At 37.5% G+C, this 27,169-nt stretch overlaps 5 protein-coding genes across 6 annotated transcripts; 3 read left to right on the top strand and 2 right to left on the bottom strand.

Annotated features, from left to right (window-relative positions):
- Positions 1 to 280: 280 nt before the first annotated feature.
- Positions 281 to 8,054, top strand: agxt2 (alanine--glyoxylate aminotransferase 2). Its single transcript, XM_026354661.2, has 14 exons — positions 281 to 513; positions 1,390 to 1,478; positions 1,700 to 1,890; positions 2,013 to 2,136; positions 2,240 to 2,334; positions 2,759 to 2,852; positions 2,963 to 3,056; positions 3,957 to 4,057; positions 4,330 to 4,422; positions 5,219 to 5,351; positions 5,695 to 5,783; positions 5,892 to 6,041; positions 6,898 to 6,996; positions 7,550 to 8,054. Exons 1-14 carry the CDS (start codon positions 444 to 446, stop codon positions 7,649 to 7,651), a joined length of 1,524 nt encoding a protein of 507 aa, XP_026210446.1. The 5' UTR covers positions 281 to 443; the 3' UTR covers positions 7,652 to 8,054.
- A 3,260-nt stretch (positions 8,055 to 11,314) lies between these two features.
- Positions 11,315 to 17,125, bottom strand: dnajc21 (DnaJ heat shock protein family (Hsp40) member C21). 2 transcript variants are annotated; one of them, XM_026353712.1, is made up of 12 exons: positions 16,717 to 17,125; positions 16,241 to 16,334; positions 15,929 to 16,052; positions 14,779 to 14,907; positions 14,288 to 14,592; positions 14,035 to 14,201; positions 13,775 to 13,868; positions 13,008 to 13,187; positions 12,834 to 12,882; positions 12,611 to 12,732; positions 12,003 to 12,090; positions 11,315 to 11,870 (listed from the first exon to the last, which is right to left on the bottom strand). In XM_026353712.1, the coding sequence occupies exons 1-12, from the start codon at positions 16,811 to 16,813 to the stop codon at positions 11,712 to 11,714; spliced, it is 1,608 nt and encodes a 535-aa protein (XP_026209497.1). In that variant the 5' UTR covers positions 16,814 to 17,125; the 3' UTR covers positions 11,315 to 11,711. The 2 variants fall into 2 exon arrangements, with proteins under 2 accessions (XP_026209497.1, XP_033182164.1); XM_033326273.1 differs by having other exon boundaries at positions 12,003 to 12,093.
- Positions 17,126 to 18,908: 1,783 nt separating this feature from the next.
- Positions 18,909 to 21,729, top strand: bxdc2 (brix domain containing 2). Its single transcript, XM_026356264.1, has 10 exons — positions 18,909 to 19,092; positions 19,453 to 19,564; positions 19,680 to 19,723; positions 19,806 to 19,876; positions 19,977 to 20,026; positions 20,113 to 20,186; positions 20,507 to 20,557; positions 20,648 to 20,749; positions 20,911 to 21,039; positions 21,198 to 21,729. Exons 1-10 carry the CDS (start codon positions 18,943 to 18,945, stop codon positions 21,444 to 21,446), a joined length of 1,032 nt encoding a protein of 343 aa, XP_026212049.1. The 5' UTR covers positions 18,909 to 18,942; the 3' UTR covers positions 21,447 to 21,729.
- Positions 21,730 to 21,869: 140 nt separating this feature from the next.
- rad1 (RAD1 homolog (S. pombe)) lies at positions 21,870 to 25,012 on the bottom strand. Its single transcript, XM_026356265.1, has 7 exons — positions 24,936 to 25,012; positions 24,111 to 24,312; positions 23,873 to 23,981; positions 23,609 to 23,766; positions 23,265 to 23,365; positions 22,798 to 22,896; positions 21,870 to 22,401 (listed from the first exon to the last, which is right to left on the bottom strand). The coding sequence occupies exons 2-7, from the start codon at positions 24,303 to 24,305 to the stop codon at positions 22,224 to 22,226; spliced, it is 840 nt and encodes a 279-aa protein (XP_026212050.1). The 5' UTR covers positions 24,306 to 24,312; positions 24,936 to 25,012; the 3' UTR covers positions 21,870 to 22,223.
- Positions 25,013 to 25,019: 7 nt separating this feature from the next.
- On the top strand, positions 25,020 to 26,852 carry LOC113159531 (UPF0729 protein C18orf32 homolog). Its single transcript, XM_026356266.1, has 3 exons — positions 25,020 to 25,139; positions 25,815 to 26,012; positions 26,201 to 26,852. The coding sequence occupies exons 2-3, from the start codon at positions 25,833 to 25,835 to the stop codon at positions 26,264 to 26,266; spliced, it is 246 nt and encodes an 81-aa protein (XP_026212051.1). The 5' UTR covers positions 25,020 to 25,139; positions 25,815 to 25,832; the 3' UTR covers positions 26,267 to 26,852.
- Positions 26,853 to 27,169: the final 317 nt, after the last annotated feature.

The following is a 27,169-nucleotide window of genomic DNA, read 5'->3' on the forward strand; positions in this document are numbered from 1 at the left end:
TTCACATTAAAAATGAATTCACATGAAAAATCATCAGGAGCAGATGTAAGGTTAGGTGACAAAGAAAGAACAGCTGGTAAAATCCCAGATGTGCCACTCGTTAGTCTAGATAGACTGGTGTGATGTGACTGATGTGACCTGTTAAAATCCGAATTAAAGATAATTGTAATTATCTTTTGACTAAACAGACTGGTTCACTGACTTGAATAAGAAAACTGATTTATCTCTAATTCCATTTTACGTATCCATAATGTGAATCCCAGATTTGTGTATGAGTGATCGGCTTACAGTAGAAAGTTCAATCCAGGTGTTGACTGAGGAGAAAAAACCGAAGTTTGGACCCGGAAACGGAATCATCCCCGAGCAGATCCGTTAGTCAAAGAGCAGTTTCCGCAGACCGTGAAGGGAGCAGGACCGGATCGTGTCCTCTGTCTCAGCTCAACATGTCCAAAGTTTTGTCCTGTCTCAGTGTCCGCTGCGCACTTTTAAAAGGGAAGTCCTGCAGATCCAGTGGTGAGTCAGCATAATAATTAGAATTAGTCACAACTAACTGAGCTCTGATTAGTTAGTTTACGTTACCTGTTTAACAGTGTTATTAACAAGCTGCTACCGTGACTTCAGGGAATTCAGTAGTAGAATAAAAATACCACGAAAAAGACTTAAATCCAACATCTAACGTTAAAGTTCAAATTTACATCCATCTGATGATTTGTTTTGAAATGTCAGTTTGTTTAGTACATGGAAAAAGACAAAGATAACTTAGTAAAACTTAGTAAAGGTTTGTTTCAGACATTATTACTGCAAACATTAAAGAAATTAATCAACAATAAAAAAAAATGCTAGGTATATATATATATATATGTGTGTGTGTGTGTGTGTGTGTGTGTGTGTGTGTGTGTGTGTGTGTGTGTGTGTGTGTGTGTGTGTCAATCATTAATCTTCTCAGCTCTATTTATAGATCAATCAATAATCAGTATTATAGATACTATTTTAGACAGGATGTAATGTAATTGTATATATTTGCTGTTTTTTAGTAAATCGTATTACTCTTTATATTTGTATACTATTATATGTTTTGTATCAATGTGTATGAGGCTAAATAATAGTAATCTTTGAATAAAGCGTTACCTTTCAGCACCACAACTGCATCATCCTGATCATCAATTCATAAAAAACGTAGTATTAAAATTATTAAATTAATCAGTTATGACAATAATTGATGGATGCACCCCCGGAGTGTAGTAGCAAAAACAGAAGAGAGTGCAATTCTTAATGCTACAAGACTGACTAACTGTTATAGAAAAGCTCTGATCAGTCTCAACCAAGTGACACAGTCTGACCATAGAGTTCGTCAAAGAATAATTTCACCTTGCAATGATTATTTCACAGGGGCAGGATGTCAGAAATCATTCGTCCAATACTCTCCAACAAGTGCCCCGGAGATGCCTCGGTGCAATTTCCAACCAGAGGAATACAAGGTAAGATAAGGGGTCCAGTACAGTGTCTCTAAACTGAATATAGTATAACTGTGCAGGTACATTCATTATCAGTGTTACTGACAGTGGAATTTTAACATCTGCAGAATCTAGTTGAATAGTTGATAAACGAACAGAGAGCAGCTCTCTCATCCACTGGAAAACAAAAAGATGAACATCTTATAATACAACTTCTATCCTGTGTTTTTTTTGTCACTGTCCAGGGTATGTCCAAAGAGCAGATGATAGATATTCGCAAACGGAACTGCAACCCCATGATCATGAAGGTGACATACTATAAGAAACCAGTGTTCATCCACCAGGGATACATGCAGTGGCTTTGGGATGTAGATGGGAAGCGGTACCTGGATCTGTTTGCTGGCGTGGCTACTGTCAGCGTGGGCCACTGCCACCCGTAAAGTGTTTTTTCTTTTTTTTTTTTTGCTTTCACCCACTGACGGTGTTTCAACGTTTTATTGTCATGCACAGTTTATAGTGAAGTGTGGTGTTCTGATATATATATGTGTGTGTGGACAGGAAAGTAACAGCAGCCACAGAGCAGCAGTTAAAGAAACTGTGGCACACCACTAACATCTACGTCTATCCTCCACTTCATGAATATTGTGAGAAACTAGCTTCCTACTTACCAGATCCTCTTAAGGTATGGCTCCTGTTTTTCATTGTAATCTGCGGAGGACAAGAGCTTAGATAAATGTGCTGTGGGTAGTAATTAAATGTTTCCTGGTCTGCATTTCCCTATTCAGGTGATTTATTTTACCAACAGTGGCTCTGAAGCCAATGACCTGGCCATGTTGATGGCTCGGCTCCACACAGGCAACTATGACATTATCACTTTCAGGTATGAGTCTTTTTATCATCACTTGTGTGCCTCATAGTTATCTAAACATATATGAAAACGCAAACAGTAATGTTTGACATAATGTCAGTGTTAAGTAGCGTGACTCACATTTTTTTATTGGATGTGCTCTAGTGTGTCCTCTCTCCCCCTGAACTCAAGATTGTATTAGGATAAAAATAGACCTATTTAAGAGGCACAAACAGGAGAAGAGCACAGATTTAGTAAACAACAGATTACAAGGCTGATGATTCTCGCTCCTACTCAGGATGTAAAAGCATATTGCTTGAGGATGTCTGTGTTTTTATTATTCTGCAACATTCATACAGTATGTGATACACCGTCTAGCTTGATATGTTGGCTGTTATGAAGAGTTCTGTGTAATCTAAATTGACTGAACAGTTTGTGATCGCTTTTTCTCTCCCAGAGGGTCATACCACGGTGGCAGCCCACAGGCTATGGGTCTTACCTCCAATGCAATATATAAATACCCCATTGCCAATGGCTTGGGCTGCACCACTGTATGTATGCATTAATATATTATAAAATCATACAGTTGACAATGCAGGTTATTTTTATTATTGTTTTTAGTTATAATGACGGTGACTATATAATGTGGTCCGACAAACAGACCATGTGTCCAGATGTGTTCAGGGGTCCATGGGGAGGAAGCCACTGCAGGGACTCTCCTGTGCAGACCACCAGAGAATGTAGCTGTTCCCACGGTACACAAACACGTGCATTCATGAGTCAACGCAAGCTGACTGTTCTCATAAACATTAAATTAAAAACACCATCACTGTCACTGAGATTAAGCATTATGATAATTTTGCAATATTCCTGATAAACATTAGCTGTAGTTTCATTTAATGAGTTGTGTTCATGCACGGTGATAAAAAAAAGTCTCACGCTGGGAGCGTTTTCATTTTGTTCCTTTTTAGATGAACATGAATTTACATGCAGCACAACATAAAAACCTGAATGTTGTGTAAGCGAATGCTCAACTTTGAGCATTCTTTCTTTATCAGAGTAATAAATTACATTTTAAATGCGTAGACCTCCATAATGTATTCCAGGTAAATCATCTACTTGAAAATGTGTACTACCTAAAGGTCATGAGGTTCTTGAAAATGAGAGCGTTGAATTCATTCTATAAAGTTCAAAGTCTCCTACTGTTGATCACTTACCTTTTACCAGGAATGTTTGCTTTACAGTATGTCTGTGTCTCACTTAAACTGTCTAGTAGTATAGGAAGTTATGACTGTTTACACAAACAGCTGTCATGCTGCAATGTAAAATCATTATCAGTTTATCCTGCTTACACTCTGCTACTGGGTATTATGTGTAATTATTGTTGTGTTGTTTAGTATTTACTAAATTAATATCACAGTAGTTATTACAGATGTATTTCACTTTATAAAGTACAGTAAAGTTACAAAAACATGCAAGATTATATGAAAGGACTCCTTTAAGTATTTTGGACTGATGAGTTCTAAATTTCCTTTATTTGCTGTGAACCACATAATGAATGAGAATAAACTTGCTTAAACCTTCTTTTATTTTCCATTTGGACACAGTTGTTAAAATGTGTGGAAATAAGGGCATTTATTTGTTTGCTCACGTAGGTCACTGCGTGGCAAATGAACAGTACATTGAGCAGCTCAAAGAGACATTGGCTACAAGTGTCCCGAGTCGAATTGCTGCTTTCTTTGGAGAGCCAATACAGGTACTAAGAAATGTAGTCTTAAAATTATCCATGCTACTCATATTTCTTTTACTGCTTTGCTGCTTTTCCACATTGAGTAATGCCATTACTGTGAGCATGTTTGGTTTTTACAGTATGTTGCAGATACTGTGTCTACTGCTTAAAAATACCCAATATCAAAATACACTTAGAGCACATTCAGCTTTGTTGTTTATTATTTTCTCCTATTCAGTGTCAGTGTTTCTGTTAATTAAGATGGAACGATAGGATTTGAATGTCTTTGGTTTTTACAGGGAGTTGGGGGATCTGTGCAGTACCCTAAAAACTACCTCAAAGAAGCCTATAAGCTTGTGAGAGAGAAAGGAGGGATCTGCATTGCTGATGAGGTTAGATGCGTTCTGTTATTATTATTATCACACATTTCCTATTTACAATTGAAACTGTTGATTTCACATGAAATACTTGTGCTTTACAGAGAATTACAATGATTTAACACAAGTTAAGTCTGTATCTGGAAAAATGGCCAAATGTAACTGTGCTGAATTGAACTGCAGATGAGATGATACACGATGATAGTTATATAACGTGAAGATTACAACTATTTATATACAATATCATAATAATGTTCATTACTATTTATATTTTCTGCTCACTGATGGAGGCACAAAGACACATCATCAGTGATGTACCCGGGGGTGCTCCGGGTCTCACAACATCAGAAACCCATCACCCAGGCAACCCGACTTGGTTCACTGATCACCTCTTTTTGTACAGAACCACCTGGAGGCTCTCTGTGCAGCCTCTGTGATGGTTCTGCTGGCTTGAATCTTTGCAGCCTCTGGTCTGGAGCTGATCTGCTGATGATCTGGTCTGCTGGTAGTTGTTGACACTTCCCACCTGCACTAACATAGGTGATGTTTTTGCTAGAAGTGTGGTGGTGCTTAATCATGAGGATTGCGGAGGAAACAGTTACCAAATTTACAATACCAATTACCAAAGAGAACCTTTTAAGCTGGTCTTAATATTCAGGCATTTTGTCCCAATGTCTTTCATTCTAGTTGTGTTCCAGGTGAAATTGGTTCCACAATGTGTATAAAAGACAAAGTTGTGGTAACCAAGAAACATTTTCAGATACATATAAATACCACAATATGCTATTAAGACCGGCTGCTCACCTCACAGGTCCAGACGGGATTTGGGCGAACAGGAAGCCACTTCTGGGGTTTTCAAGGGCATGATGTCGTTCCTGACATGGTTACAATGGCAAAGGGCATTGGTAACGGATTCCCACTGGGAGCTGTTGTTACAACACCAGGTGAGATAATACTGTAAAAACCTTGTTTGTAAATCAGCTTGTATGTTCATAACACGTTCTTTACAGTTACGGTATAAAGAGTGTGTATTGTGCTTCATTGTTTTTGCTGTTTAATTGACTATAATATTAATGTGTTAAAATTAAAACAGTGCATAACTAAGAGAGTTAATGAGGTTGTTTTAGTCAAATGCAGGTATACTTGGGATGTAACTGTGACATTTCTATAGAAGTTCCAATATTAAGGAATGAGGATGAGGAATTACTAGTTTGAGGAAATACAAGTTTGGCTGAGGTTTGAATTGAACGCAGCAGCGACTAAATTGTTTATTTATATGTTTTCCAGAAATTGCGGCCTCGTTTACCAAAGGCGTTCACTTCAACACCTTCGGAGGAAATCCTGTAGCTTGTGCAGTTGCTTCGTCGGTGCTCGATGTAAGTATTAAATCTTCTCTTTCTACATCAGTCCTGTTGATCAGCACAGGAGAGATCAATAGCAAACAATATTTATTTTTGGTTAATATGACTAACATATGTTAACAGGCTATTCAAGAGGATGGCACACAGCAGATCAGTCTTGAGGTGGGCACCTATCTGCTGACAGAACTAGCAAAACTCAGGGACAAGTATGAGATTGTTGGTGATGTCCGTGGAAAAGGCCTGCAGATCGGTGTGGAAATGGTCAAAGACAAGGTATTCAGTTTGTCACATACGTGACAGTCACCTTCCCTCGTGTGTTTCAGCAACATGTTTGTCTGTAGTGTGCCTCCCTGTTAACCATTAGCCAGAACAGCAGTGATTTTACTCAAAAAGCCAGTAGAGTTTTCCTGTGTTTGGAAAGAAAACCGCCATCAATTATTGTGAGAAACATTAATATTTCAGTGTTTGTGACTGGTAAATGTATTCTGGCTTGTTCAACTGTAGAATTAGCTTTATTTTAACCAGGAAACACCACAAAAGGATCAAAATATACTGAAACACAGGAAAACTCACAGAAAGGCAAGAGCATAAGCCAAATGTAGACAGTCACTAAGTCTGACTAAAAAATCAGTCTAATGCTAAATATCCAGTCAACTCAACAGAGAGTAAATTATAAACTTAGCCCTCACCTGAAGGAGGGAGACTGTTCTTGTCTGTATTTTTATGTCTCTGACTATGCATTACATCATACACAACATCTTATAAAACACATTTTGGAACGTGTTGACTACAAGGATAAATGTTACATCTGCGTACTTTATTTTCTGTGGGAAAGATCTATTCAGGGCTTAGAATTACAGCTCAAATTAGTAACTTATTGACCATGAGCAGAGATTGATTATCCCTGAAGGACACTGTTTTCTGCTGCAGTGCTTGAACTGGCTGATTTTTTACCCCACAGCTATAATTATCCTGGAACTTGTATAATGGTGGAAATGTCATGCACGAGTCTCTTTCGCCACTATTCAGGGGAAAAGCATTTGAAGTCAATTATCAATTAGAGGTTAGGAGCTGACTAACTATGGGACACAGGCTGTTGGTGTAGTTGGCACTTTCATCTCATCCACAGGTCAGCAGAGCTCCACTGTCTCCTGAGGGAATGAATGAGATCTTTGAGGACATCAAGGACATGGGAGTCCTGATAGGGAAAGGAGGATTATATGGACAGGTAACAGCACTCACCCTCGTGTTAACGCTTAATTTTTTTGCAGGGCCAACACGTTGTGTAACTACAGCTGGCACCTACATTATAAAACAGCTTGTTTTGTTGAAAAGAAACAAACATGATTTTTAAATACAGCTTTTTCCATGATTTGACGGAAAGAGTCTCATAAAATATTTTAATATGCAAAATGTCGCTATCTTGTGATTTTTTCGGGGTAAGGTGTGAAAGTCTTTCAGTAAGACCGTTTTGTGTAATTATGATTATTATCAGCTCTGGTCGTCACTCATCAACACTCTAAAAGGACACATTTGGTGTGAGCCATGCTCCGTTGTTTGGATTTGTTTTAGAAAATTCACATCAGCCTCAACATACAATACATGTAGTGGTTTTAATGTTGTGGTGGACAGGGATCAACGGGTGTCTGAACACAGTGTATCGGAGCTGGAGGCATACAGGGCTGAAATGGTTTTGAAGTTGTTTTGACACAATTTTGACACAAAAGTCACCAGTAACCAAAGTCAATCAAAGTTATTCTGTGTTTTTCTCACCCCTCAAGACCTTCCGCATCCAACCTCCCATGTGCATCACCAAGGAAGATGCTGATTTCTTCCTGGCTATTTTTAACCAGTCTCTCTACAACTATATGGAAAGAAGATAAAAGTCCAATAAAGGCCAGACTGCTTAGTCCTGAGGATTGAACCTGGAAAAGAAGTGGATTTTAGATTTACACATCTTTTAAATTTCACCTTCTGAGGAAAAGACTACCTCTGTTGTGTAAGGTGTTGACCTTGAGCGCTTGATCATACTTGACTGTAACATAATTAGTGAACACCGCCTTTTTTAATGATTAAAGATGTGAATGCAAAAATATCAAATCTGTGACCTTGAGGAACATTAACACACTTTTGCCTGCGTGTATTTTTTAATATGAACGCCAACAGTTTATTTTAGTTTAGTCTTTTTAATACAAAAAATAAATGATATATTAATTATCTCTTTATCGTTCTTTCCATATGTTTCCTTTCTTTACTCTTAACTTTAAAAAATAAAGGCTAATCCCTCTCGTGTTTGCTACGACATCAATGCAACATAATACTAATAATTAACAAAAGCAAATCTGTTTAATCTTCCTGCAGCTTTAGTCCTGCTGTGGAAATGCAAATGAGCATTAATGACTTTTACCCCAGTTTTGGTTCCTGGACTTTGGTTCCTGGGAAAGAAAAGCAGTGGTGCAAACACACTTTTAGTACCCAGTTAGATTGGGGTTACTCAGATGGTTGTGATCTAACACCTTTTCGCCTGCACCTTTATATGATGCATTTTCGCTGTGATACTATTAATGGAGTATTTGCCAACCAGACCACATTTTACTATCAAGTGTAAACAACAGGCAGCACTTTATCCTGTGTTGCACAATGTCACCGACAGTTTGTTTGGCAAATGATTTGCAAATGTCCCCCAAATCATGCTGACATGTCTATGCTGATGGCTCCTGTCCACACAGGCTCCACAACTCTGACATCATCCCTTATTGATTTATCAAGTGTAGGAAACCCCTGTGTGTGCCTTATAATTACCTCAAAATATAGGAAAATGGAAATAGCAGTGATGTTAATTAACATAAATAGCATCATTTTTTGTAAGACCAAAGTGTTTCCATTTCTCTCTACCAGGGAACAGATTGTTTTTATTATATGTTCTCTACTGTGTCCTTTCTCCCCATGAATTCAAGATGTATTATTACATTTCACAACATAAAGATAAGAAGATAAGGATTCTTGATTCTATAGAGCCATCTGAAATACAGTATGTGAGTGAAAAGCTGTCACTGTGCTTTTGTTTTGTGATGATTTTTTTTTTTTTTTTTTTTTTGTCAGCTAACTAGGTTTCTGCCGATAAATAAAAGACCATGTGTCCAGAGGTGTTCAGAGGTCCATGGGGAGGAAGCCACTGCAGGGACTCTCCTGTGCAGACCATCAGAGAGTGTAGCTGTTCCCAGGGTACACAAACAAATGCCCCCATGACCTACTGCAATCACACTGTTCTTATAAACAGTGTGACGTTAAGTATTATGTTGCTTTTTGCAATATTCCTACTAAACATTAACCATGCTTTCATTTAATGAGTTGTGCTCATGCATGGTGATAAAAGAAAAGTCACGCGACATCATCACAGGTGTGCTGATATAAAGTACAACAGCACTCCCTCTCGTTTGATATTGTGTAAATGACTTAACTTGAGTAATTTTATGTCATGAATGTGACATTTGAGTCTTTTAACTGAGGCAAATCAGAAAAGTTTGACCAGATTTGTTCGTCACCACTCCATTCATGCTCATGGTCCATCCAAAGGGAGCAGACAGAACCAACAATCTAGAAAATATCCCGGTTGCTGTTCAAGTGCTGTGCATTTTGAGGAACTTTGTGATGTTCAGTTTTGTCACAAGTGCTGCAAGGAAAATGTCTTGCTGTACTGTGTCAGTAAGTGTTGGGTAGGATCTACTTTTGACTACTCTTCCTTTTTGCTAATGCAGGTTTCTTTTTTGTAACATTTGTCCTGTTCACAGCTGCGTCACCAACAACTTAGTCAGCAGCTAAACAGGACCTTTACTTTTATGATGTGTCTTATTGTGAGGGGATCACTCAGATCTATGGTCTGTAATAGACATGGAAAAAATATTAACATAAACAAATAAGACATGAAAACACTGGTATCACTCAGTGGGCACTTCATTATGATATCATTATATCTGATGTTCAGGTAATTGTATACTCACTCCACCTCGTCCTAGTGAAATTAATTTGTATGGAACTTTAGTTGCTTTTTTAAAATAGCAATCAGAGGGATTCACAGTGACCTCTGCATGAACCTTTTAGCAAAAGGAGCAATGGTCAAACTAGACCTGCAGGTTTATTATGGTCCGGGCACTGTTTATCCCAAAACTTGGTGAGTCTGGACAGATGTTGCAGGAATCACAGTTTGAACTGCCTGCTTTCTGCCTCTTGGCTAATTTTAGCCTGAAAGGGGAAAAAAAATTAAACGAAGGAGAAGGCGAACTTGCTTTGACTATAACTCACTGTGTTCGGTCTTGTGTACATGTAATTGGAGTTTATGCAAGAATTGGCATAGGCAGGTTAAGGACCCCTGCTGGAGGTCGACCACAGCTGGGATTTGAACGCTGCTACAGTATGAAGCCGCAGCATCTTAATCTCTTTTCAATTACAAGTGGCTAGTTGTTTAGACACCGGCAGATGTACACTGACCGTCCAAAATAAAAGTCACACACACAATTTTCTGCCAAGATCTTATGTGTTGATTATGGGAGAGTCAAACCGCTGTGCAAAATCTTCTCCAGCACATCCCAAAGATTCTCAATGGGGTTTAGGTCTGGACTCTGTGTGTCATGCTCCCTGAATGAAGATGCCGGATGAGCCCTGGCATTGTCATCTTGGAATATCCACTGATTAAATAAACTGGTCACTCAGCATATTCAGGTAATCAGCTGACACACAAAACACAGTTCACACCTACAGTATGTTTTGTTAAGATCAGCATATAAATATAAACATGCTAAAGGTTTTGGTGTGGAGCTTTTAAAACAACCATTTCACCACGCATCTGTGATTGACAGAAGGATCCACGCTATGACAAAATGGTACATGTTGTTTTGTGATTTTGTGATTCATCCAGCTGACGTATGTTTAATAAAGAGCACCGTGCATTTTGTTTTCTCTGAGTCATCACTGTAAAGATAAATTTCTATACCTACTAGAAGTACTTCTACTTATAGAAGTTATATAGTATTTACAGTTATATACAGTTATATGTTTTGCTTTACAGTAATTTTCTTTAGAAATGTCTTAAGTGCCTGTTCTGCCACTATGCGACACAGGATAAGGTGCCAGATCTCATTATGCATGTGTTTTTTCTGTTAATCAGATAATCAGTATGTCTGGCACTCCATAATCTCTCATCTTGTTTTTTTTTTTTTTTTCTTCTCACCACTTCCAAATCCAATCCCTCATGTACATCAAAAAGGGAGATGAAGGAAGACTTTCTTAAGTGAACCATTTAAACAATATAATCTACAACCAAGTGTGAAAAAGTGAAAGTATCTGAAAGTAATTTCCCATATTTTTGTTTTTGAATATCTTGCTTTAATTTGTCATTTTGTTTTTCTTCCTTTCCCACAAATCAGCATGTAAAAAGGTACAGGTGCGTGTTTGATACAGACACAACCAATATCTAGTAGTGATTGTTAAACACAGTTACCAGAGACATTACCGCAAATCATTGCACTGTTCTTGTATAAATACCAACGTGCGGTATCACCTTTATTTTTGTGAAGGAGTAATAAAGTCAGAGATCATTGAGTCAAACCAATAGAGATGGTTCCTGTAGTGAATGTTCAGATATGGGGATTAACATGTATCTGCTCCACTGGTTTATCAGTACATGGTGTTTCATACTGTTTGTACTGAAAAGTACTGAAATGACGCTTGTTTCAATCATTCCAATCTGGACGTCTCAAGCTCTTGTGATTTTTGTGTAATTTAAAATAAAACTATGTGCCCTCTGTCAGCCAGTGGATGCCGCAGAGCACCCGAGGCATCCATTAAAGTCCACTTTCAAAGGCTTTTTTTGGAACTAAAAAGAGGCTTCTCAGAGTCCCTGCTGAATCAAACTCTGTCAGGCTCATCAGCCCAGATGAAGATGTGTTATCTGTTCTTCTTCTTGTCTTTTTTGCTCTTGCTCACAGAGCTGTGTGGAGCATTTGACGACAGAGCAGTGGCATGTCCGCTGGTCTTTAGATGGTCAAACAACTTGTTTCTTGTGGGGAACTCGTTGTTACAGGTCACACAGCGGTTTACTTCCTTCTGGAGGTGGAAATAGTAATGAGGGATTTCATAATAAAGTTCAGATATGGATCTTTAACAGATATTAAGTGCCATTTGTAAAGCCCTAGAGAAAAAAGCTTAAATTAGAAGGTAAAGTAAAAACACTCATACCTCTAGAAATTGTTCTCCTCCTGTGTTTGACTTGACATTTTTTGGTTTATCTTTTCCTCCTCCTTTCTTTCCTTTTGTCTTCACAGTGCTGCTGAGGAAAAATTGAGATGACAAATCAAAAGAAAAACTTGACTTAAGTCTTATGAGGGAGAAAGAGAGCATCTAAAAAAATGTGCAGAGAAATGACCTTGAACTTGAAAGTTGGAATAATAATAACTTGATATAATATTAATAATATGTTTTAATAATTGGATAATGAATAATTAAATGTAAGTATTTGGTGTTGTAAAAGTAATAACATATCATATTTGTAATGATGGTTTCACACCTGACTGCAACACAGAGGTGCATTATTGAATCTCTTAGCTCATTGTTTTGGTTTTATAACCCAACAGAATCCAATTCCACTTCTATTTGTACCTTTTTTAACAGTACAGCAAGACCAAAATGTGAAAACAGGCAACTTTGCAAAGTGGAAATGTCACATGTTGTGTTGCCAGTTTCTTCTGCTGCCCTAACTGAACAAAATAAGACTTGATAGTGGTATCACTTAAAGTCCACCATCAGAGTTTTCACAAAGCTGGAGATGCCAGGGAAGCTGGACTGACCTCTTTACTTCTGTGGGAGGGGGATCATCCTGCTTCTCTGGCTCTGTAGGGTCCGCTGACTTCTCGGTGGCATCCTCCTCGCAGGTGGTCAGTGATGGTTTCTCCTCCTCCTCCGGAGCACTCTGCAGCGGAGTAGGAGAGCATGGATTAAAAAATGCTTTTAAGAAAGGTTCACAATAAAACAACCACACCTGCCAAAAAGGAATAAGAAAATATCCCTCACTTGTTGTATTTTCTGCTGTTTCTTTTTCCTCTTCTGTTTCTTAGACAGCCTGTGTAGGTGGAAAACAAATAATAAAAAATTACATAACATTCACATGCATCATTAAATTCTAACCACACTGACAATCAGCAGAGAAGTTTTTTTCCTCTATCAAATGCACCCGGAGCCACATACTTCTGCCTTGGCTTTTCTTCCTCCTCGTCGTCCTCCTCCTCCTCTTCCTGTTCACTTTCCTCCTGTCCTCCCTCCTTTTCTTCCAAGTTCAAACCAAGTGAATCCTCTTCTTCCTCCAGCTGTTGCCGTAGCAACGCCACCATCTCCCGGTGCTTTTTGGATTTTTCATGGTTTTTCATTCTGACAAGAGGAAAGGAAAGAAACAATGAAATGACATTTAAAGGTATTATGAACATTCTAAAACCCATTTACAGATTTGTATTAACATCAACAAATATTAGCAGAAAATCAAAAATAAATAAATTCCTCCACGGAAAAGCTAAATTAAGGAAGTATACCTAAGGCAGTGAATCATTTCAAACAATACATTTGTCTGTAATGTGCAGTTCTGCAAAGGAAAGGACAAAAGCCAGTTGACGAATCACAATCAAATCAGAAATCCTTAAAAGCATGTAAACAATGGCAACAGCTGACCTTGTCATTCAAGTTTGACTGTTACTGTTTTTCTCCATTATTCACATGCATTGAAACAAATACACAGATACATAGAAACAAAATAAACTTCACTGCTGACAGCAAAAAAAAAAAAAAGAAACAAACAAAAAAACGTTTTGGTACATGCACACCTAACGCCATGGAAACATCATTTGGATTAATTATATTCGTAGTCTTTAAACCTTGACCCCCATGGTGATTAAATGCCTCTAAAATCATTAATTAGCAGAAGGCAGCATGTAGGTGGAGCGAATGGGTGGGAGGATACTCACGCTTTATCTGATTTGAAGGATTTGTCACAGGCTGGGCAATACAGATCATCATAATAGTCGGCTGTTAGTTCATCTCCATCAGGCTGCTCTGCATCTGTTAAATGAATGTTTATGCATTTAAAAAATGTATTTCAAGAACCACACAAACACACACAACAGGGAAGGTTTGTGAAAACAAACATTCGGAGTGAGAGGGAAGCGGGTATGCAGTGTTGGTGCCTTTAAATAAGTAAGTGTTACTGAGAAGAAGATTCACGGACCTCCTCCATTCTCATTGTTCTTCTCCAGTGTGTCCATATCCTGCTCTTCTTCCTCACTTTCTGATGCATCTCCAAACTCCTCTCCGTACTGAGCCTCCATCTGCTGCAGCTCCTTTTCAAGTTCAGACATGGCCGCCCAGCTCTGCTCCTTATACTCCTCTGCCAGTCTTGGATGGACACATAATACACTGTAATAGGACTGAAGACCAAAAGGAATTGATCACACTTAATCAAATATCTTTCTGCTACTCACTTGGCCTGGCTGAGCTTCTGTTTCCGTCGCAGCTCTTCCACCTTCTTGATCTTCTCTGCGTTTTGTTCCTCCACCAGCTTCCTGTGGGCCTGTACACGTCGGTCACGTTTACGAACAAAAGCCACTAGCTGTCGCACCAGCTCGTTGCGCTCCTTTCGAGCCTTGTCTCTGGTCTTCTTGTTCTCTTTCTCCATGGCCCTTTTCTCCCAGCGGTTGGAGGCCTGCCGTGTGTCATACTCCTCCTTCCAGGCAAAGTTTTTATGGGTGCAGAAGCTCTGCCAGTAGCCATAAAACATGTGCACTACCTGTGATACGGAAATAGAGGCTGATTAAGTACACTAGATTGCTAAATGGTTCACTACTAATACTTTGGTCTCTAGTTACAGAGAAAAATAAAAGTTGCTCTCTGATTTTTTCATATAATTGAATTGTAAAACTAACCAGAGTTAGAAACAACTTGAATAAGTGTTTAAAGTGTGGGACTGGCTTACAGTATCATAGTCACTTTCAGAGTCTCCAAAGGTGGGAAACTCCTCCTTTTCCTCATCTTCCCCCCTGCTGTGCTCCATCTCCTCCTTAACAATGGACTCAAAGAGATTCCTGTACACTGTATAAAATCCCTAGAGACACAAAACAAACAAGAAGAATAAAACAAAAGGAATAATAGGTCATAATAAATGTTCTAATAAATGACACACACAGAATTGCTTCCACACACACAAAGGACGGAGCTGCAGCTGCAACACACACAGTTGTCATTAGAGATGTTGCAAGCCAATCCATGCATATTTTAGTTTATCAGTACAGGCTAAAATAAAGTCTAAATCTTGATTTGTTCCTTGCTAAACTCCGATTTGGTTTGTCTCAACCTGCTGTGTTGCAAAACCACCCTAGAAGAATTTTGCTACATAAGAGAGTGAAAATTATGTTAAGTGTGAATATCTTTGGGCACATTACAACAGCAGAAGTCTCTGAGTTTAGATACTAGGTTACTTAATCATTATCATTAGCAAACAACAGAGTACAAAACATTCTGTACTGTTTGTACCATTGTGCTTAATGGTTATAATGACAAATGTCAACCGTCACAAACTTTAATCTGAATATTAATGAGTAACTTGTTGGCTAAAGCTCTCTTAGTAAATGATATTGTATGTTTGTATGTATATGATAGTTCGCTATTACACTACGACACAACCTTGTGTAAACTAAGTGAAACTAGTTGCAGAAAATCGAGCAAGAGCTGCACACAAATGCTAGTTTTACTCATATGAATAATGTGAACTTAGAAACTTATGAGGACTTCTAGTATTTGGATCAAAAATATGGCGTAGGGTACAGCTGTTACTTCAACGCATCATATGTAGTATTTAATTAATGAATCAGACTCAATATTGGCAGATACCAAATATTATAAAATAAAGACTCGGATCAGAATTGGAGCCAAAAAAACCTTGATCATGACATCCCTACTCGTCATTAATAGTTTTGCACCACATGCAGTTTTTTTCTGCACACACACAGGATCTAGGTACTGTTCTATTTTTATGGCAGATTGAAAACATCTTTAAAAGCCTGCTTTAAGATTTGACACAACTCCTTTTGTGTCCTGAGCAACGTGACTCTGTCACAAACACTAACCTTCTCATCATCTCCATAGCCAGAGTAGCAGGTAACTGTGAAGTATTGAAGCAGGTCAATGCTGTCATCTTCATAATCTCCGCTCAGTCCTCCTTTCAGCAAGGCCTCCCTGTGATTGTCATACCTGCCGCATAGGAGGAGACAGAGGTGACCAAATAAGAAATAGAAATACTTAACCCAAATGGTTTGTACACAAAAGAGTAAGGACAATGCGATTTAGAAAGAGCTCTAAATAAGAAGCCCTACTAATCTTAAAAGTCATGTTCTTTGCAATCACAATAAGGAGATAAAATAGAGATTATATGTACGCACCAAGCTCTCTCCTGTGGATCACTCAGGACATCGTAAGCTGCTTGAATCAGCTTGAACTGCTCAGCTGCCTCCTCAGCATTCTCTAAATTTTTGTCTGGAAATATGCAAAGGAAAACCCACACCTTTTAACAGCATCTCATGTGAAGTATGAGGATTTCACCAGTGCAAGGCAGTGTCGATCATAACAACCTTTCAGTTATAAGAGAGCAAGAAAGAGACAAAGCAAGATTCAAAGTAGTGGCATGTATCACATACGGTATAGTTATATACTGTATGTATAGCCATCACAGAGTGATGTGACACTGGGATATCACACCAGTCTTAGTAATGTCAACTGTCACTTTTGGTACTTTACAAAAACGGAGAACATTTCTGTAGTTTTTATTAAAAGCATACAAGAGAATTCAGGAAAACACTTTTGAATAAGAACCTGTGGTAAGCTAGCTAGTTCTAAACTCCATATGGTGTCAACTTACCTGGATGCCATTTCAGTGCTAATTTCCGATAAGCTTTCTTCAAATCATCGTCTCCTGCGTCTCTCTTCACACCCAGTATTTCATAGTGACACTTCATTTTTAGATGAATATTAGAAAAAGACTAAGATAAACACCCAGTAACTGTTCACGTTGTCTTCAATGAGGCTAACTTTAGCATTTAGCTAACCCCAGCATGCTAACGACCGGTAAGCTTCTCTCTCCTTATCGCTATAACAATACACTTATAAGATGATATCGCCAATACTCTAATGCTGGAAAATTACATATTCAAATCTCAAAAGTGCTATTCATCACTAGAGGCAGCATCTATGTAGTTATTTTATATTAAGCGTTACTTTATGACTGATTGTTGAGCTGTATCCATAGACATGACGGGTACTGTTAAATCTCGCGAGAGCTGCTTCTTCTTCTCTTTGTAATTCCAGCAACTTAAAGCTTTGGCCACGCTTTGCTGCCATCTAGAGGTCGAATCAAATATTGCCGTTCATTTTGATGGGTTTTATATCTTAATCTCTCAGAAAGAAACCAAGACAAAATAATAATAATAATAATAATAATAATAATAATAATAATAATAATAATAATAATAATAATAATAATAATAATAATAATAATAATGGTTTTGGTGCATTATTATTGTTGTTATTATTATCTACTTCTTCTGTCAGTTGCTACAGCTGTACCAACTTGCACCTTTCTTCAATCTTATCAGGATGTATCAAAGTTACTATGTATGAGCAAGAATGTTTTTTTCAGTACTTTATTGATTGTGATTGGACAGCTGCACTACTATGGCACTACTAGTGTTTTGGCCTGGAAGAACTTGGAGTCGGACCTAATGGACAACTGCCCTACCAACTGAGATACAGGAGATACATGCTGTTAACTGCAATTCTACATGGGCTACTCCTCTTCCATTGTTGTGTAGTTTGGCTCTTACTACGCTCTATACACAGGCTACAGCATGTTGTGCAATGTGCAGTAAGAATCAGCCTCAAATGCCCCTGCCCAGCACAGACATGCCTATCTCAGGAAGAGAGTGGGTACAATAATATCTGATGCCTCTCACTGCTGCCCTGAGATCTTCTTAAACGACTTCTTAAAAGACTATTTGCCACCTCCACAGCTTCTGCACAGGTAATAACCATCTTTGAGAAGGAAACCAAAAACTGTGAACATATCTACATAGCTTATACAATTCATGTTTGGCATAATATATATTTATATATAAAAATACTGGCAGCCCTGCCCTGTGTAAAGACAATATACATATAACCCATCCCTATTTCATAGACTGTCAGTAATGCTGCCACCACCACTGTTATATTATTGCTTAAGTTATTGTTAGTACCATGTTTAATATTACTGTGGGAACTTCATTTTTATGTTGTGCCTTATACTGAGAGTGGACGACACGTGTACTTGTCATCATATTTATCACCTACAAACCCTAAGTCCTTTTAATTTAAAGTTAGTTAGGCCGTTACTAAACTTGGAATTTTTATAATATTACTAACATATATTAAGTGTGTTGTTCTATTTATCACACTAAACAATTAACCCTCAAATCACAAAACTCTCCCTGCTGTCCTCCAGCTCCAGTCGGCCCAAACATTTGAAAGATAGATTAGGAATAGAATAGGAGTATTGCCATGTTTTGCACTGCTACTATGTGTTGTACTCCCAACTTCTCAATGTGAGCCCATGTCATGTGCATCACTTCACTGAGATAAGTTATCCCATGAGGCTCTCTAGTGGCAGCAGGCAGATTTGCATGTTTCTTTCATTTGCACAGGCTACGTGCACTTTTTGTGACATATTACAATTTGACTAGTTTTAAGCAAACAAAATAATATGTACGTAGAAATCTCAAAATTGTCTAAGTAATTAATTGTTGAATGTTTTGCTGAGTCCATTTTCTGACTAATCTGACTAATTAAAGGTGCTGTAGGTTGATAAAACAATTTAACAGAATAAAATAAAAAATAAAATCACCAATGATAAAAATACAACTAATGGGCTCATGTTCCACATCATCTTTATTGGTACGTGTTCAAAGAATCTGACTGTTGTGGTGTTGGACTCTGTTTACTCCCACACAGTTGCAGTACCACCTCCGCACCATTAGGGGCGAAGTCACGCGTGTGTTGTTTAACGTCGACCTCCAGTAACGCGAGATGTGGTTTTTCGGCGAACAAACCAAACATGTCGCCACCCAAGAGAAAACGTGGAGGACAGGGTCCTGCCGATAAAAAGGCAAAAAAGGTCAAAATAGTAGCAGACGGAGGTGAAGCACCGAGTAAATCCGAACAAGAGAAGAAAAATGAATTCACAATCCCAGCACCGGTCTCGATGGTAAGTTCAGAGATTTGTTTTTAGCCTTCGAAGGATGTTAGCTAGTTAACGCTAGCTGTGTTCATTAATTCTACAGGGGTATGTTTTATTTATTTAGAAACTGTATCCTGAAGAGGCTCTTTAATATAATGCTAATGTACACATTAGGCAGATAGAGAGCTACTAATACACAATAATCACACTCCGGCTTATCAGCCCAGGAGCAGAGTTCACCATCAAAATCTCACAAGTTGATATTTCATGCCCCATATGAGACCTTAATAACCCTGCTGAGGAAAGGGTATAATGCTTTTAAATATCCCACAACTACAATTTATTGTTTTAGTATTTCTATGGTCTAAGATCAACTTTCTTTAACAGGGTAAATGGACCAACAAGGAAAGGGTTCTCATTTTCTCCTCAAGAGGCATCAACTTCAGAACAAGACACTTGATGCAAGACCTGAGGAACATCATGCCTCATTCAAAAGCAGGTTAGTGTCATTCACGAATAGTACTGTGTGCTCGAAATGAATAGATTTAGATTTATTTATAAAGGGGTATAGCCTGTTTTCTGTCATAATATCAAATTGTTCTTCTGTTTCTTAGATACAAAAATGGACAGAAAAGACAAGTTGTTTGTTGTTAATGAGGTGAGTATGTTATTTAAAATGTGGACTCATTTACATTATCATATGAATTGCAGCATTACTAAATAGAAACACTGTTTCACAGGTGTGTGAAATCAAAAACTGCAACAAATGCCTCTTTTTTGAGGCCAAGAAAAAGCAGGACCTCTATATGTGGTGAGTATTTTATGTTTATTACATTATTTAAGCATAAACCACCAAACCAAGTGTTATGCAACACATCTAAAGTAAATTCAAATATTTTCTTGCCTTGCAGGATTTCAAACACTCCTCATGGACCTTCTGCAAAGTTTCTGGTTCAGAACAGTGAGTTGTATTGTGTGGTACTAAATTGCACTAGGCTACTACAGTGTTGAGGAAAAACTAACATGTTGCTGTTGTTTCCTTCACAGTTCATACACTAGCTGAACTTAAAATGACAGGAAACTGCCTCAAAGGATCCAGACCACTGCTGTCATTTGATCCTGTGAGTAGCACTTGGAGACATTCTGTCAGTAATAAAGTTTTAATTGGTAATTAAGTAAGTTAAAAGGCATCTGTGCTACAATGATGTGTACTTATAAATACACATAAATGTGTACATATAAATAAAAATAATTCACAATAATAGTGCTGCATGCAATCGTAATTACTAATTTGGATTCATCCCTTGAATTTATTGCATGTCAGTATCATTAGCTGCTTTGACAAACTGATGTTGTGATTATATTTGTTGCATGTTGAAAACTGATCACTAGACAAACATGACAAACTCACAGTGACTAAACATTTTCACCTCTTCTGCAGAAATTTGACAAAGAGCCACAGTATGCGTTACTAAAGGAGCTCTTCATCCAGGTTTGTATACAAGATACATGTGAGAAGATTTTATTCGGGCTTTTTTTTCTTTTAACTGAAATAATTACCTATTATGTCTTCTTGTTTTAGACATTTTCCACACCACAATACCACCCAAAGAGTCAGCCTTTTGTGGACCACATATTCACATTCACCATCGCAGACAACAGGATATGGTTTAGAAACTACCAGGTAATATTTCTAGTCTAGTCTTACATCAGCATTTCAATTGCTATTTAATCACTTTAGAAACAAAATCATCCTTCTATTGTGGTCCTGTTCATTCTTTGAGTTATAATTTCATAAATTGTTTTCTCTCTTGTGTTTGTTTTTGATGGATTTCTTTGACACAGATAATCGAGGAGGATGCCTCCCTAGTGGAGATTGGGCCTCGATTTGTTCTTAACCTCATCAAGATCTTTCAGGGAAGCTTTGGGGGGCCTACACTCTATGAAAACCCATACTTTCAATCTCCTAACATGGTAAAATTAAATTCATGCCAGTTAAAGCTTAAATTAATTAATTTAGGTCAAATGTTTCTCCATCAGTAAACTGGGCAGTTAAAAAATTAGAAAATCAATATTATATGGTTGGAGGATTTCTGGTTTGGTCAGTCACTTCTCTCTTCACACACCTCCAGCACCGGCGAGAGATGCGACTGGCAGCTGCAGCCAAAGTACGTGAGAAGCAGATGGTCAAAGAAATGCAGAAAATGAAAAGGACCCAAGCGAAGGAGGAAGTGGGAAAAGATGTTACAGCCGACGTCTTCCTAACACCAGCTGAGGAGAAGCCAGTTTACATCGAAACAGAAGCACCTGAGCCGAAAGTGATGAAGAAGAACAAACACAAAGCTTTCAAACGACAAAGAATGCAGAAGGCACGCAGGTAACTGGATGGATGTTACTGCTGCCATAATTCAGTACTATCTCAAGAAAAGGCAGCAATGGAAGTGTGTAGGGGCGCCGGACATTGAGTGTTATGTGAACTTTTGTAAGTGTTAGGTTACAGTAAGACTTTGTTTAAATTGTGTCATTTAATTATCACATATTTGACATAACATTTTGAATATACACATGTTGCATTCAGTCTATCTGTGGACAAATTGTAGCTGGGCATAAAACAAATAATATTTGGCCTTCTTTTTGATACAAATAAAATTCAGTTCAAATGAAGTTTAAGATTGACTGGCTCTAATTGTTCTGTATTTTATGGAAATAAAACAATTCAAGCTTCAGAATCATCTGATGAATACTCCAAACGAATGATTCAACATGGAAACTTAACAGCTATATGGCAATGTATGTGCAGAGAAAACTAAGGCTTGTGGAGAGTAGACAACAACACACTAGACACAGAAGAAAAATGTATCCATGTTGGATGTCTGCTCTTCATTAGATCAGATGTATCAGTGTATGTAGTGTAGGACAAGTCAAATCACAGATGCAGTTGTTCTTTAAACCACTGAGACCCATTAATTTACAGGCACTAACCTTTGTAATTCACTGGCCCCTAATAGCTGGGTCTCCATAGTGGCTACGCACTTTCGAGAAATCCAGTGACAATGCTTCACTCTGTTTCCCACTGTGTCCACTATGCCCAGTAATAGTCCAGTATGTACTGACATTAAGGTGCGTATTCATAAGAGAATTTCATGAAAGGATGGTTGTCACTCCTCCTCCACCTCCTGGTCTGGACAACAATAATATTCCACAAAGCAGATCTGTCCATCATCATTCCTGACCAGGTACTGCAGTGAGAGGAATCCCCTGCTGTCTGTCCTCACAGAAACTTTACACGAAAGAGCCAGGGCTTTGGTGGACGGCTTCAGCAGGGACATTTTGTACCTGTCAGCGGTTAACAGAGAGGACAGGACAGAATAGTGAGCTCTAAGAAATTAATAAGTACAACAATATTCCTCAGTCTGTGGTAATAAAACACTGTAGCAATTTTATTTCATAAGACATGATATGCAGTGGTAGGAATAATGGGCACTTATAACAATGCAATTATTAATGTTATTAACTACAGCTGTGCTATTGCACAGTTACACTATAAGAGTATTTTGACTGAACCTAACCATCACTTGTGAGGTTTTAAAGAGACAAGTCTATCACCAACAATATAAGAAAACCAAACCTCAAATGGCTGCATTGTTAATGGACTAAATAAAAACCTCTGGATGTAGTTACTTTTGATATTGTTTTAACATTCCACTGAGCTTTCAGTGACTCTTTGCTAACCTGTTGGTTTGTGTCTTAGTGCACTTGAACAGCTCCATCATATCTGAGTCTTTGGGATAGTCATAATGAGCATTTCCAGAATTTCCAAATGTTGACAACCTGACAAAAATAAAGAAAACAAACACATCACAGTTAAGTTAATTAAAACCCAAAATGCTTACTTAATACAATAATAGAACAATGTGGAAAATGTAGGAATACAGTACTTTATAAAGCAATATTTTAAGTAGTAGTAGTACTCTGTGATCATCATCAACAGTATTTGATTTATGCAAACCAACTACACCAGTAGCAATAGTAGTAGCAATAAGACCCTCTCAGATGGAGAAAAGGGGAGGTATTCATACTCTTCTTGAACCATTTACTTCATGTACATCTGCATCTTTGTTTTCCAAAACCAGTTAAGAATATAGTACCTGGTGCATACGAACTATATGTTGTAAGTTTGATTAGTTTCGACAACACACCTAAAGTATGGCTGGCTAGGAGACATGGTGATCTGTAGAACCTCACTCGTCATATCCAGTTCAGAGAAGGCTTCCTTCAGACTCTCTGACAGCAGGATCACCTTTAAAAAAAAAAGTCACAGGTGAAAAAGTAGTAATGCTTTATTTGTAATCAATTACTCTCTTCGCCTACAGATGATACTGTATGTGTACACCCCCAACGGTTCTGTAAAATTAATTCTCTCATTGAAAACAAAAAAATTATAATTTTGTTATTACAGTATATAGTATCTAAAGGAATGGGTACCTACTAGTCTATTTCTTGTTGTATTCCAGTTTCATTACATGAAATAGTAAAAGCTCACCTTGTTTGTGACATCAGTGCTGCAGAACTCAAAGTCGATTGGCTCTTCTGGTTCTTGTGTGTTGATCTTGCAGACAGTGACAACGCCACCCTCCTCCAGAAACAAGGTCAAAGGGTAACCATAACCCTTGTAGCACATGCGCAAGGCTGTTGATACTCCTGCAACATCAGATGAATGAGATAATGAAAATGTTTACTTGTATCTGAGAGTAGTATGGCTAAAGAAATTATAATAGACTTACAATCAAGTTTCCTTTATATTTACCTGGAACTGTGCTGCCTCCAAAGATATTGAGGCAGTCCAACAGAACAGTGAGATTGACCTGAAAACCCACCAAATCGTCCCGTATGGTGAACTCCTGGAAGATTTCAGCCTGGAATTTAAAGAAATGTTTGACATTTTTAATATGTACATTAAAGGCATTAGTTCTAACATAATGTTACAATTTCTGTGTAATCCCATGTACATGCATTTTAAGGATTATTATACACAGTAAATACACCTGGATAAAGGCATTGGCTTGCAGACATTTGGAGTCCTCCACTGTGACCTTCAGGCCGTTGGGTGTGGCACTAAAGATGGCATGGTCTTTGAAAGTGATAGCTTTCAGTATGTTGGAGAGATTGCGAGCATTATCCAAACTGGCCACTAAAACGTACTGTTCATCGTCAGCTTGAGACTGTGTGGACAGAGGCATTGTAGGGCTGAAATGAAGACACACATGGGAAGAACAGTTTGTGTGGCACAAATTCAGATACGAGCGTAAAAACAGCAGCTAAATGATGTCACAAATACAATAAACACAGGTATCTCCAGAAATTTGATAATTTTGATATTCCATCACAGCACTGTTATCTGAAAATACTGACTCCAAATAAAGTCTTCAACCTTGTTTAACACATTAAATGGAAAAATTCCAAGTAAACCACTTCACTTGTAAAGTCTGGCTTAGACTAAACTGAGCGTTGAGTACTTTTTGCACTAGATTTAGTCTCTGCACACATTATATTAATGTAATGTTTATTATTACTAACGCTACATACATTGCATTACATACAGTACACGTTATCCAAGGGAAGTTTAAAGGCTTAACCGATACAGGGTTTACGAAAACTGTACAATAAACACAAACTTTAATTTGACTGTATTATTGACATTTTAAGCTAACAGTAACTATATGAAAGCGTATTGCGTAGTTGAAAGTATAAAACAACGCCAATGACAAACTGATACAAATTTCAAAGCTATGCTTTGTGCTATCGACTCATAGATTAATAAACATGTAGAAACTCTTACTAGTAACTGTGATTATGAGTCGGTTACTTACAAATTTGTAATTTAGCAACTCATGCGGCTGTGTTTTGAAGAAAGGCGCCCCGGTTTAATGCAACAACTTCCGCTTCCGACAATTGCGGAAATACCTTTTGCGCATGTGTGAGCATATTCCAGAGGCTTCTTAGCAGAGTTAAAAGATATATGTTAAATAATCTCTTTACATTACATTTACAGTGGTGTTTTGTGGTCCACAGAGGTAAGTTAACGCAATTTAAATTAAAGTGCCTAGCGAATAGTTTCTATCTTACATGTTAGTTACAGTTCTTCATACAGTTCGATGTGTGATGGGAGGAAGCTAGCAATTAGCTTCGATAGCAATAATATGACGACTGTGTTTCGCGGATGACGAGCAACAAGTCAAGTTAATGGCAAACTGGCTGTTAGAGACGACATCAAAACGTAGATTATGATTTCTGAAATGCCAAGGAAAGCCGAAAACACAAACATGATTTTAAGCTAACATTGCTGTACAGTGCTCATTGCTAGTTTGGGGTTGCTAGTGGTAGGTTGAGGCTGAAATGTTAGCTATTCTGGTTGAAGTCTGTTATGTTTTTACAATATCAAATATTAAGCTATTGCTTAAGTCACTAACTAAGAGTATATATGTAACTGTAGATGAAGTGATTAGTTAGCAAAAACGTTATTTCTGTAATAATTTAAATCTTCATCCAATGATAATTTGCCTTTTTAAATAATCAACTACATACATACAATACATTTGAAGTTTGGATTGTCTTCAACACAGAAAACAGTATATACATGTCACTTCATAAAATATAATTTTAAAGTGTAAACACCTTTGTGTAGTCACTGAGATGAAGACAACATGTAAACCTCTGTTTCTCTGATTCGGGTTCTTTCTTTTGGACAGCTTTTTCCAGCCAGAGTCATGGTGTGCATTCCCTGTATTGTGATTCCTGTCCTGTTGTGGGTCTACAAGAGGTTCCTGGAGCCCTTCATCTATCCTTTCATTTCACCAATTATTAATACATTCTGGACAAAAAAAGCAGTCCAGGAGACTAATACGAGCAACCAAAAAAGTAGTGAAAATAGTAATGGAACTTGCAAGGTAAATTCATGAAAAAAAAAGATTTAATTAAATAGATGCTTCTTGTCATATTTTAATATAATTTCAAGTGAATTTTGTTTTTACAAATGCCTAATTATGACTTATTCTAGTATTTGCATATTTGAGTCTTTTTTATTATGGCATTTTGTTGATTACAGCATTATAAAATAATTTCTCATGTGTTTCAGCCTGAAACCAATGGTGAGGCCACTGCCAATGGATCTACTATATCAGCTGATAAGAAGACAGATTGACAAGGCTAAATGTTCGAATGCATCTACAACAGTGTAAATAGTCCATTAATATAGTTTATAGAAACAATAAATTATCAGTCTTGTTTGAATGGAGTGGTTTTTAAAACCCTCCAAAATTATGTGAAGCTTGTTTTTAATTTGCCATATATATTACAGTGATTTTAAGGAAATTAGTCATTGTTAATATATTTTACTCATTAATCATGAATTAATACATTTGTTATTGTATTCAGTGTAAATGGAATAGTTTTTTAAGACAAGTTCGACATGCAGTTTAATAAATTAGGAAATAAATAACCTTAAGAAGAAGACATTCTTGTTTGTTACTCTTGTACTATTCTGTCCCTGCTTCATTGTTTAATATTGCAAAATGTTGTAATGGGTGAAGGTGATTTGAGATGGATTTTTAATGATAAATATAAAACAAACTTTTAGTTTTGCAAGAGAAAAATGGAATTGGAAATAAATACTTCTAACAAAGCAGTTTGTTAGCTAAGTACTGTTTATGATTTTGTAATTTCTGCCTGTTATTATAAAGGGGTAGGTGTTATTGAAAATAAAGAGGGAGAATGTAGGTAAACATCAATTTGTCTGAACTCTTAGTTGTGAGGGGGAAAAAATTGGCTTTTGAGAACTTATCTGTTCAAAAGTCTTTAATGAGGCAATTGTAAAGTAGAATAGATATAAAGCATGGCTGTAAATCTCACATTTGATTCTCACACCATCCTTCTTCTGTGATCATTACACTACTTATTATTATTAATATTAAAATGTGTTAATTCATACCTTGTATTGTAGCAGCATACAAACATATGGAGCTACAATACACACTTCTGTAGTCTTGTTTTGAATGAATTATGAGAAGGTGGCCCGGTATCCATTAGTGATTCTCATTTGTAGGAT

Source organism: Anabas testudineus, chromosome 12 (genome assembly GCF_900324465.2).
Source record: "Anabas testudineus chromosome 12, fAnaTes1.2, whole genome shotgun sequence".
Taxonomy (NCBI): domain Eukaryota; kingdom Metazoa; phylum Chordata; class Actinopteri; order Anabantiformes; family Anabantidae; genus Anabas; species Anabas testudineus.